This window comes from Archocentrus centrarchus, chromosome 17 (assembly GCF_007364275.1).
Source record: "Archocentrus centrarchus isolate MPI-CPG fArcCen1 chromosome 17, fArcCen1, whole genome shotgun sequence".
NCBI lineage: Eukaryota > Metazoa > Chordata > Actinopteri > Cichliformes > Cichlidae > Archocentrus > Archocentrus centrarchus.
This window is the reverse complement of record NC_044362.1, coordinates 19,632,923-19,645,758: the sequence shown is the minus strand read 5'-3', so window position 1 is coordinate 19,645,758 and position 12,836 is coordinate 19,632,923. Positions and strand designations below refer to the sequence as shown.

General features: G+C 40.6%; 1 protein-coding gene across 1 annotated transcript in view; it reads right to left on the bottom strand.

The window, feature by feature from the left end:
- spidr (scaffold protein involved in DNA repair) overlaps positions 1 to 12,541 on the bottom strand; it is a 48,101-nt gene extending 35,560 nt beyond the window's left edge. Inside the window, exons 1-8 of the mRNA XM_030751316.1 lie at positions 12,361 to 12,541; positions 11,902 to 12,063; positions 11,746 to 11,806; positions 10,894 to 11,097; positions 9,362 to 9,501; positions 5,869 to 6,095; positions 5,133 to 5,242; positions 2,111 to 2,330 (exon numbers count right to left, since the gene is read on the bottom strand). Coding sequence (XP_030607176.1) covers positions 2,111 to 2,330; positions 5,133 to 5,242; positions 5,869 to 6,095; positions 9,362 to 9,501; positions 10,894 to 11,097; positions 11,746 to 11,806; positions 11,902 to 12,063; positions 12,361 to 12,375 — 1,139 coding nt within the window. The 5' untranslated portion in view covers positions 12,376 to 12,541. The remainder of the gene's footprint in view (positions 1 to 2,110; positions 2,331 to 5,132; positions 5,243 to 5,868; positions 6,096 to 9,361; positions 9,502 to 10,893; positions 11,098 to 11,745; positions 11,807 to 11,901; positions 12,064 to 12,360) is intronic.
- Positions 12,542 to 12,836: the final 295 nt, after the last annotated feature.

The following is a 12,836-nucleotide window of genomic DNA, read 5'->3' as shown; positions in this document are numbered from 1 at the left end:
GAGGAGGCCCCTGCGCTTCCGCCAGCTTGGATATTCCAGATCAACCTAAACTCCCAACAGCTGGAGTCAACTGCTGCCTCGCTCCAACTCCCAAACAATCCCCAAAACACCCCCCACCCCATGTGAGGCACTTCTCTTCACATCTGGGCCTTGAGTGTTTACTATTGTAAACTGAGAACACCAAGTTTTTACACTTAAAAACACATCTTAACAGCTTAAACTGAAGGTTTTAGATGTGTGACTTTCAAAAAGCCTCCTGTTCATTATTTTCTGAGCGCCTTGCCCAGCGTGTACTGTCAGTCGTGCATTGTGTAATTGCCTGTAACAGTGTCTTTTTCTGTGTAGGTTTTGTCTGACAGCCAAAAAAATAATTTAGAAAGAAAAACCAAAGATAGGGAAAGCCAAAAAAAGGTTTCACTAACTGATATAACTCACCAAATGTGTCACCCAGTCCAAGCGCTATTTTAGATATAAATAGAAAACAAGCTCCACTTCCAAAACTTTATTATATATTATACTATAGCAAATTAAATTAATTATTATTCCATTAAAAAAAAAAGGAGGGGGCGGGGGTCTTCTTCTCTGTTTTAAAGCATTTTAAACTTTTAACTGTTTGGGCACAAAAAAAAAAAGAGCCATTTCCTTTATGAGATAATGGGCAAAACAATGAATACTAAAAGTAACACAGGCTGGCAGCTAATTTTTCATCTTGAGTTAGAACAATTTTTCTAACATTTGCATAAGAAAGTGCACTACTGTACCACATACTCAAATTAAACCACGTGCCTCCTTATATAAGATTTTAATTTAACAGGTCCCCTTGAAAAACTATTCAAAACATTAAACATTTAAAAACTCATTGGGTTTTTTCCAGTCATAATACAACATAAATTACATACAATGCTCTTTTTTCCCTAAACTTTGGACCACAGTAAAAATCTCTGCACACCTTTTTTTTTTTTTTTTTTTTTAGCTTTGTACATCACAACATTGGCTGCAAACTGGTTTTATCATCATAGGATCATCTGGTAGGCACAGGTGTACATGTCTTTCAGTTTTATTTTTCCCCACACACCCTGGCTTTATCTGTGCTAAGATACTAAGTAGCAGAGCTGGTCAAGGCCAGCTGTACCGGTTTACCTCCCTGTCTTCACCATGTAAACTGTGTCTCTGTGGTTAAGCTCTTAATATTTTGTAGGTTCTGTCTGAATGTGTGGTTTCGAGTTTAGTTTCAGTCCTGTCTCCCTGTTCGTACCATCAGAAATCACCCATAATTTACACTCTACTGATCATTTTCAGGTGCATGAGAGAAGTTACAGCTGATATAAACACTAAAGGCTTTCCACTGGTAAATGTGGTGCTTTTTTGTAGAGTATGATGTTTAAGCCACAGACTTAGCAGATCTTCATCATCAGTTCAGCTAAGCATCTTTCAGTACAGCACAGTGGAAAAAGCAAAACACTGCTTACAGCTGTTCGCGGCACAGAACTATTAACCCCACAAAAAACTGAACTTTAACAAAGAGTGGAGGCTCTTTCCCCTGCAGCAGATAAAGTCTTCCAAGTCAAACTTTCCCCATATTGAAGTCTATTCTTTTCCAGCTCCGTAATTCTGTTCTTAAACTCTACTAGAGTAACTGCATTATTCACAGTTCAAATGAAACCTTATTCATCTTATACAGGGCATTGGTTTCGTGGTGGGCCTGAATTTGTCTACTTTTTAAAGCTGTTTAAGTCTGGTTAAGGCCCTCCCAACCTCCCTTTTGAGCCAGCTTTCTTCTGATTGGCTGCCCCTCATAAACAGGTGGTTTGCACAGCAGGTGGTTGGGACATCTATGCTTTTTTTTTTTTTGACTGAGATGACCATAGTAGGAATATCTACTCTCGCTGACATCATACAGAGCCAAACATAGAAAAAAAATAGAAGTGAGCATTTAGAGCCATCTTCAGTCTGAGCATTTGGTGCAAAGGGATTACTTTACATATGCTGACCTAATTATTTGAAGCTTTATGTTTAATATAACCACCCACCACTGTAACTTTACAACAGAAAATAATGCAAAATATAATCGGTCCACTTTAAAAGTGTGCCCTGTGCTGTCTCCTCTCACCATGGTGGATATAGGTGGATGACGTCTCTGGGTGCAGGAATCAGTTGGGCAGCTGTCTCTCTGTTGAATAACACCAACATATGAGCTTTCTCCTCAGAGACCGGGTTACTGAGTTGGTGGCCATCTCCAGGGGGTTGGTGGTGTTCACAGTGCGCCAACTGCATGCTGCACTCCTCATGAACCTCCAGCACCTCAAGCACCAGCACGCCAGGCCTGTCCACTGGAGATCAGAGCCACAACAACACAGATGTTTAGTGTGTGTGTGTGTGTGTGTGTGTGTGTGTGTCTCTGTGTACAGAGTGTACTCATGCTCTCTGTGGGACTCATTATGCATTATGAAAGTAATTTTTTTTAGCATCAGAACCACTTGCACTGCGTATCTATAAAACTGTTACTGACTCAGCCTGAGCGTGATATGAAACACAGTAAATCCCAATGGGTGACTGTACAAATATTTGGAATTTCACCACAACGCTGACTGCTTGGTGTGAACTATAAAGTCCACAGAGATACTTAAGAAGAGCAAATCACAACGATGCCCTGCAGCTATAACGCAAAGTGTGATAGGAGAGAGACTTGGCAGCATGAACACTGAGTGTGTAAACTTGATTGCACTGAATTGTTAAAACAGCAGCATAAGAGTCAATGCAGCTCATTGTGTGTGTGTGTGTAGGTAAGTGGCCAGAGGGGGAATTTTAATATGATATGAGTAAATCAGATCAAGGAGATTGCTAGAGAGGAATTAGGTTTTAACAAGCATTTGTCCAAACATGAATGTGAAGTGGTTCATTTGTGCTCTGTGCATTGAGATCCCAAATAACAAAATCATTACAACAACACCGGGCAGCATGCCAACGCCGAGAGAGTACTCGAGTCCTCCTCTTGACCTGCAAATTCAATATTTTAGGAAACAATTCAACATCTGCACATTTGAGCATAGATACATCACACACCATCACAATCAGGTGTATCAGAATAGCATAATCCAGTCAGCATCATTGTTGTTATTGTTAATCAGGTGTTAGAGCAGTGCAATCATAGATATAAAATATGAATGAACCCACTGTTTTGGACTCAACATTTGGATGCTTCAACAGACGTTACCATATTCAGATTAAAAGGTAGGGTGCTAAGCTATCATCTAAGGGTGGCAGGCTTCATTAAAACGACAGACGTGTGCTCTTTCTAATTAGTGCTGCTAATAAGCACAAAGTTGATCTTCTTGCGTGTACCACACAACTAGCCAAAATATGAAAAGAGTGAAGAGAGTGTACATTCTTTGATACAATGGTCATAATAACAGTCATAAAATTAAATAAGACAGTGAGTGGCTCCCTATGTCCTCACAATTGAGTCACACTCCTAACTTTAAGCCTTACCACATTCTGAAGCCTCAACATTAGCATTCTGAGCACAATGGGTTTTTTTTTTAGGGCCAGAATTGACCATATTTGGATAAGAATATGGAGTGCTATGTTACAAGCTAAGGTGGCAAGCTTGGAGACCAGTTGGCAACTACCTGGCCACCTCTGACCGGATACAAGGACCGCTTGCCTAAATAAATAAAAAGGTCCACATTTTGAAACGTGTTTCAGTGATAAGGTAAAACTTACCGCAAAGCCGAACGGTCTCTATTTCAGGTTTATGTTGCACGTTTTCAAGTTTACTACCGCTCAGTGGTCAGTTAGCAGTGTCTGCAGAGAAATCAGCCTCTTCTGTACAAACTATGGGTGACCACAGTAATCGGCTAACAACCGAAGCAATCACAAGAAGGTTTTTGGTGCACTTGCCAACCAGTCAGGTAATTCTTCCTAGCGACTAAGGTATCGCTGACCAGTTTTAGGCCTGTGTGACTGAGGCCTTAGCAAACTGAACCCATAACCTGTATAAGGGCCACACATAGACACAGACCTCTACACAATAATCCTTCAAATACCAGAATTTGAAGCACAAATGTCTTGGTTAGACTGTACCACACAGCATCATATTTGTCAGATAATCCCATTAAAATGCTCCAAAAAGCACCAACAGCCAAACACGGTGGAGCGGTCCAGCTCAAATTAGCGGAGGTGAGGCCAAGCAGATGGAGACCCTCTATAGCTGTCAGTGTCTTCAATCAAACTGGCGATGCTGTAAACTTACTACTAATATCCAAATACACAAGTTAGGAAAAGTTCACCCCCCATATAGCTGTTATAATAGGGAAAATATCCATAGAGGCCAAAACTGGCTTTGTACCAGGCTGTAAACATGCTTTTTAATGCTATTATTCTGGTGCTTTGAATCAAGGATTCTATGGGGACTGCCTGGCCTGGAGTTTGCAGGTTGACTGTTGCAGATGAAATTGTGCAAACCATTCCAGAAAAAAGTTTTATTATGCATCAAATTATGTTTTTTTATTTAAAAAAATCCTGATGTGAACCATGCAACATTAATGGGTTAAACAAAACAAACAGAATTCTTCGTGCCAAAGGGGAAAAAAAAAAAGAAAAAAAAAAAAGAAAGATCAAATATTGATTATACTTTGAAACCAGGTCAAGTCAAAATAAACTCCTACATTTCAATCCATTTTTGCAGCTTGTTACGCTAGTCAAACCATCGACTGACCACAAATTCGAAGTGAGATCAGGTGGGTGTTTTCATTTTCCACAATCAACTGTCACCTTTGAGTCAATGCTCGTGTCCTATTATGAGGAGATACTTAACAAGACAATGCAAGTGGTTTGGTACGCCACGGAAAGGAAAAAACAAAAAAAGTAGGCAAGCAGCTTCCTGTCACCTACATGTGAGTTCACAGTTCAGAGCCACAGTGATCAACCTACAGCTAGCACTTCCTCAGCATGGCCCCTATAAGTGCGATCACATGTACGTTTAAAAAAACAAACAAACTTCACACCTTTGAGACGGGCTGCATCCCACTCACAAATCAAAGTTCACGGTTAAACTTTAAGTGCTGATTCAGAGGTTTATGTGTGCATAATCCTGGTGTGATCTGGCAGAGGATTCGTGTGACGTGGATCACCTGTTGCGGTTGTTGCTGTTGAGGTATCTGAGATGGACTGGTGCTTCCAGAAGCTGATAGCTGACCTCTGCCTGCACTGAAGTCGATTCAGCCTCTCTGCCAGACCTCCACTGTGAAACACACACACGCCCCCACCCCCACAGAAGTAGATGATGTAATGTGATAAACTCACAGAGCGCACGCAGCCTAACCAACGCACAAGCAGAAATGTTTATTTCAAAGTGAAGTAAAAGATTTTCTGATGCACAGAACCAGCTGTCAAAGACTACAGAAAGCCATCTGTCAGATTTGGTGGGCTTAGAGATTGCAAACGACATTTAGCACCCACATTATGCCACCAGGTGTCCCTTTCATCATCAGTTCTGCTGTGGAAACATTGCCACCAAAGTCTGTCTATCACCTGGTTGCAAGCAATACATCTTCTTACTTTGTTTGCTCGTACTGTGAAGCAATGCACTATAGCACATCCTATACACTCTGCTGCAATTTTATTAAAACTAACACAGTCCTGCAGAAACTCTAGGTTCATGAAGGCTGCAAAGATCTGTGTGGTTTCTTGAGTGCTACTGATATAACTTGATGATAATTTTGAAGGATCAAGTGTGTGATAACGTTATGCAACTTTTTTTTATACCAAACTTCTAGAAAACTGAACTGGGAACAGCAATATCACACACTGCAGTATCAGGAGAGGTACTGACCATTAAAAAAAACTGGATAGGGACAAAATTCACACCTTTGAAACTTTCTTTTCTTTTTGGCGGAGTCTTCTGGAGTCTTGGGTTGCCTGTTCATTGGTTTCTGAGGTGTCTGCAGCATCGCCTGAGCAGATCTCACCCAGTCACTGATTGACCTTTTGCTGCCCTCACCACTTTGGAGAGGAAAGACCTCAGAGTCCAGTCTGCTTGAGCTGCCACTATCCTCTCCATTAGACGCATACCCTGAGATCTCAAGCTCCTCAACCTAGGAATAATGTGAAGATTATTGATTAATTTGATGTGAAAAACAGTTCTAATTTTGCACTTTGACATTTTCAAAGTAACATGTTAAAGTGTTAAAATGCAGTTAAATAGGGCGCCTGGGTGGCTTAGTGGTGAAGCCGGCGACCACATACATATGCCGCATTGCAGTGCGGGCGGCGCGGGTTCGCGTCCCGGCCTGTCGCCAATTTGCCTGTGTGTCTTCCCCTGTATCTTTCCTCCATTTCCTGTCTCTCTCCACTGCTAACAAAAAAGCCGCTGTGGCCAAAAACGCAAAAAAAAAAATAATAATACAGTTAAATAATAATAATAACTGTATATATGCTCATTTCCAGCTCTAAATTTCTATTCTGAGACTCTACTGAATGAGCTTTGAACGATTTACCGCTTAAAATAACCCTTATTTGGCTTATGGCCTTGATGCAGCCTCTCAAAAACCTTCCCTTTTCTTCTGATTGGCTGCACCTTGTAAACAGAAGGTATTAACAGCAGGTGAGTGAGGCTGCTGTGCACATGACCATATTTAGGATATCCCCTTTCTGTACAGAGCATAAAGTAGAAAAAAACTGTCTTTAACAGTGTTTAATGCAGTCTAAAGCCTGAGCTTATTACTTGCACATATACCTCACTTCAATAATATGAGCATCCACCACTATAGTAGTGTATTTAAATATATATGTTTCATTGATCTGTAAAATAGTCACGAGTAATGAATGACTTAATAAAATTAATAAACTCAAAAATCAAGTGGGTGGATATGGTACACCGACACACAGCCAGGGTGATTTAATTCACAAATTAGCGAACAAAACAATCTTCCTTGCTGTGTCATTGCTGGCTACACCTGAAGAATCTGTTCTCATGGAAAAATCCACGAGAAACCTGAGTTCCTGTCATGTGCAGACAAGACCAGCATACCAGGCCCTGTCAGCCAATATGCTCTCTTCTTTGAATCAACTTGACCCTGCTAGGCAGCGTGCCAGCAGACGTCACACTCCAACCAGCTACAGAGAAAAAGGAACACTATGTTCCTGGCCCTGGCTCAAAAATGTTTTCACCCAGCACTGAAAGCATTATAAGTACACAGCTCTACACAGCCTCATCCACTCACTCAAGTTCTCCTGAACAAACAGTAGTAAAAAGTTGTTTATAGCCCTGCTCGAGCTCTAATGTGGTGTAGGTGGTTGACCCTTAAAGCGCCAATCTCGGGGGCGTCTGACCAAGCAACACACTTCATTTGGGGAGCGGCCATCCTCTTTGGCCTTGAATCGCAAAGTTGCCTATACAGCTCCGCCTGTCCTCTCTTAGCGGCTAGTACAAAAACATAGAAATCTGGCAGGCGCACATCAAGTGAGTCAGCCGTGCGTTTATCTGGAATAGTAAATTTTGCCTTGGATTGGGATCCTCCCCCCCCCATATCCTGTTAGATCCAGTTTGATTTACAATTGGTAATGTGTAAGCGAGACTTCCAGGCAGCAAATAAAAAGTCCAAAAAGGTCTGTACACTCTGGTAGACTAATTAAGTCAATATTTGTCCTGCATATACTAAAATGAATCATAATGATAATCAAATGCATGAAAGCTACATACTATTTCTACCAAATATGAACTAATTATCTTGTCAAAACTGCCCTGTGCATTCATTTCAGTGTTACTATATTAAACCTTATAAAAGTAGGACTCTAAAGACTTCTTTCTAGAGGGCCTCTGACCACAAGCCTCCTGTTTGTTGATCTTATTTTTTTTTTAACCCCAAAGAGCTGATAACAGCAAATTATATGTGTGACAAGAGGAAGTAGCTGGGGTCTGCGGGACTCATGCTAATCTCTCGTCAGGCTTCCTCTCAATATATCAAGTTAGTGCTTTTTGCAGCCTCAATAAATGAGCATAACTGGCAAGCTGTACCGAAATGCGATGGTGCAAATGATCAACGGCTTCAATCAGAGCCATCCTCCTGTTCAACAGTGTTCTTACAAACCGCTATCTAGGCAACCGCATTAATTCAGTTTTGCCACAACTAGCGGATCAATTATGCATTGTATTATGGGCTCTGACAGCTAAAATGCATGTGTGTGGTCTGAGCAAAACTCCTATACCACTCCTTGTACATTCTCACCATGCCAGCCCTGCCTTCAACAAACACAGGCTTCTGAATGGCTTGTGGGCCGGAGCAGTTGATCCAGCTCTCTGCAGCACATGGGGTCCATGAAAGACCAACGCCAGTGATAATAGCAACAATGAGCGAGCAGCAAGAGAATTCAGCGCTCAGAAAAACCACAGTTAAAGTATTTTATTATACATTAATATCAATTAAAATAATGGTTACATTTGCATTAAATGTGTTTTGGTCTTAAAAACACTTCAAAAATATTTAATTTACTTTAAAAAAAGGCAAAAAAAAAAAAGGGAGCATATCTGCACACCCGCAAACCAGAAACACTCAAATATTACTAAATAATTTCAGTTTTCTCTGAGTTGCAGCTCTACAGTGTTTAGATTTCTATAAATAAGATGACTGGAAACTATTTAGTTATTTACATATTATACTTAAAGTGATTAAAATGACTAGTGTTAACATATGCTTTGTCCTTCACATAAAGCCTGTGTTTTACTGCTGCCTCAGCTTCTGAACTTTGACAGAACATAACCTGAATCGAGAAAGTAGTCTGGTTTGAGGCCTGCGGCCCTTCTCAGGACTTCACAACATAACTGAAACGTTGCTCCACCTAGTGGTTTCAAGGCTAAACATTTAAACATAAATTAATTCAAAGTTACTGAAAAAAAACAAAACAAAACAACTTTGATCTGGAGACTTAAACACAATATCTAAATTTATTATTTTAAATAAGAACACAGGTTTCCAAGCAACATAAGCTACAGCTGCAAACAAAGCCCTCAAATTTAGCAGTGAACAATATGTCTCACTGGACTCCAGCAAAAGTATTAAAACATACTTATGTGCATGTCTTGGATAATTGCAAGCACTGGCAGTCAGTTGGTAATTAGAAACACAGTTGGCGTAATACTGGACAAACTTATTAAGAGCTTATGAAGTCTTATAGCCCCATCTAGCGTCCCCTAACACAAACACCACATGCTCCTATTAGAAGCAGCCATCAGTAATCCACCTGTGCTGCTCCTGCCTACGCTCAGTATGCCTCGGTGTACCAGTGTAAAAACCAGTTTCATGCACAGATGCGTGCACTGCAGTTGGTTGTGATAAACAGTAATTAACAATAATTTACTTACATCTTCTGTTTTAGCAGAAAAGTCATTTGGCTTTTCTTCAGAGGACTCACAGTCTGAGATTTGTTGCTTACTGTCCTTTTCAACATCTTCATGAGACTCATCATCCAGATCGCTGTCTGTGTCAATAACAGGAAGGTCATCTAGAAAAGAAAGAAAGAACTGAATTCTGCAAGTGCTGTAAATTTGATCTTATAGCCTTTATCAGAATATAGTGAATATCAGCTGTTACCATGTAACAAAAAGTGTATTACTTATGTTAATTGCTTTTACAAAGAAAAGTCTGGAAAAGGACCTGGAACTAGGCCCTGGGTTAAAGGACCAGTTCACCATTCTAAGAAATTAATTAACTTTAGTGCCCAGAGTTACAGTTCATATGTTTTTGGACAATGACACATTTCTTGTAGTTTTGCCTCTCTACACCACCACCACCACCACACTAGATCTGAAATCAAACAATCAAAATGTGATTGAAGTGATGTTTTTCAGCTTTAAGGGGTTTTACAAAAGTACTACATTAACTGTTCAACAAATACAACCATTTTTCATCCTTAGTCCCCCATCTAGTCCATCCTTAAAAAGAAGGAATACACTGACAAGCTCAGCAAAACTAAAAACACCCAAAAGCTCACAGAAGACAACTCAAGTGGATGATCTTGAGGAGGTAGGTGTAACACAGTCAAGAGATTTACAGCAAGGTGCAAATCACTGGTTGCACTCAAGAACAGGGAGGCAGGAAAACAACTAAATGAGCCCACACAGGTTTTTTGAGGGGGGCTTTGTACAGTTGAAACCAAGATTAACTTGCACCAGAATGATAGGAAGAGAAAATATAGAGGAGAGAAACAGCTCATGATCTGAAAAATACCACATTATCAGTCAGAGATGGCGGAGGCAGCGTTATGGCAGGGGCGTGTACGGCTGCCAGTGGAACCAGGTCACTAGTGTTTACTGATAATGTGACTGCTGACAGAAGTGGCAGGATGAATTCTGAAGTGTACAGGGCTATGCTCTCTAGTGCAAATAGACACTGACCCAGAACATACTGCAAAAGCAGTTTGAGTTTTTTTAAAGAAATTTTAAAGAAATGCGATAAATGTTCTTCAATGGCAAAGTCACCTGATCTCAACCCAACACAACATGCTTTTCAGCAACTACAAAACTGAATGTAGAGAGACTCACAAGCACGGAGCAAGAAGGTGGCTGAAGTAAAGGTCTGGCAGAAGATCTCAAAGGAGGAGAAACTACAAGAAATGTGTCATTGCCCAAAAAAACCTGTGGAACTAACTGTAAATGAAGTAGACTAATAGAACACTAATGTTTGCTGGCTTGGTTTCACATGAGGACAGGGAAACAGCTAGTTTGAACATATAGCACCTCTAAAGCTCAGCAACTGTTTGTTCAGTCATTAAAAATAATGAACAAAACACAAACATGTAAAAGAAAGACCCATTTTGTAAAAGCTGAACTTCACAGTTAGAATAACCTGAAAGGTAGAAAGTCCCAACTCAGCATGTCCCAACTTAATTTTATACCTTTATCAGTGCTGAGCATGAGCAGCCCTCTGCTGTAAGACTGAGTGGGAGCTGTGGGTCTGGCTCGACTGCGAGACTGCTGCTGCCGTGGTGCAACTCTGGGCAGATGCTGCTCCTGGGTCTCATTGTCAGACTGCTCAGAGTTACTGGAGCTCCACGCAATATTCACTGGGTCCTCATCATGGTGAGGGCCACTGCTTGGAACTGGGGAAACACATACAGAAGGTGAGAGCGTAATGTCAGAAACAAATCGCTATGAGGTGCTTGTTAAAATGGGAGAACTATTCCTGAAGACTATTAAAGAAATGACAGGAAAGCTGCCTAAGAGAGTTCAGGTTGTGTTGAAGAATAAAGGTGGCCATACAAAATACTCACTTTCAAGCTTATTAGAATTAGACAAACTGTTTTGGCCTTATAGACAATATTTCTATGTATGTTTGCATGTTTAAATAATGACTATGGTCAAGCCAGCAGCCATATTTTGGGTTATGTGTCTATACTAGATAGAGTATAACTGAATTTCAAAATAAAAGTGATCTTCAGGTGAATGTAATTTCAACATTAATCAATACATTTAGCCTGTCATTAATTATGTAATAATTTAATGAAATAATTAACAATACAGAAATAAATATGAAAAATAAATATCAAATTATAAATAACACAAACATACTAATAACCCCTTTTAAAAATATCTGCCCATCCATTAAAATCATACTTGCTGTTTCCAGAGACTAAGTACTAAAAGATGAATTGTGTGGGAATTAAAATGCTTAAAGTTATTATAAAAGATAAAAAGTTTGGGATCACAATGCACCACAACAAGAAAGCCCAGCAAAGTGAACAAGCTACCTGAAGGTAACTGTTTCAACTTCCTTACAGCAGACAGTTTTCTTCCTGGTGACTGAAGGATCTGCAACAAAAGCCAGAAATCAACAGCATCAACACAGTCTGAGCAGCAGAGTAATAACGCAAAGAGGGGGAGGGAGTGGTCCTGCTCTTTATCACCTCTGTCACCGGACTGTCCAAAAAACTGTCTCCACATTTTTCCCAGCTCTTGGCGGATGACAGGGCTGAGATTGAGGGAGGCTCCCTGCCCACTTTCTGGAGACCATTGTGGACATCATCGGGAAAGAAAACATACTTTATGTCCCTGGAGTACCGTTTACGCTGCCGAAAATAAATGAAGACGCAAAAGAGATTAGCTCAAAAAAAGTTCAGCAGTTAAACTTGATGCAGGTTTTAATGATCATTTCACCTGGATTCACTCTGACAGCTTAATTACCAATAGCATTGAATATCTTTGCTGTTATTAATAGTTAAAATATAATTCTGGTAACACATGTTTGGCGGGTAAACCCCTTTCCGCTGTGGGTGGGCAGAGCCGGGTAACATGGGCTGCTAAAGCTAACTAGCTACACCCTATTGGTTAGCGTTAACTGGCTAGCTAGTTATCAGACTTCTTACCTTTCTGGAACACATTGAGACAAAAACAGTTAATGCAGAGTTACTGGTGTGGTCTGTATGCGTGTCCCCACAGCGTCATATAATGGGATACATTTCTTTAACCCATCTTTGAGAAGTTACCGGTGTTTCCTCCCTCAGCAGTTTGCTAACAGCAGGAGCAAACTAGTGCCGCTTACCCAATCTGGAGGTACGTTTCATAACTCAACAGCATGCGCCGGAGGCGGATATGTGTGAGATTCTCGCACAAAATTACTTAAACCCAAAGCAGTCAAGCGCTGAAGTTAAGCAGGTCTGTCAAATTCAGACCGACTTCCCAGCAGCTGTACTTCAAATTGTTAATTTTCCACAGTTTTCTAAATTTCAGCACAAGGGCGTTTGGTATTAACATTGGTAGGACCGGGGGGGCTGGGTGCTGAATCGGGGTTAATTACACCTGCGGAGCAAATACTGGTAGGAACAAAACACGTTATTTCACG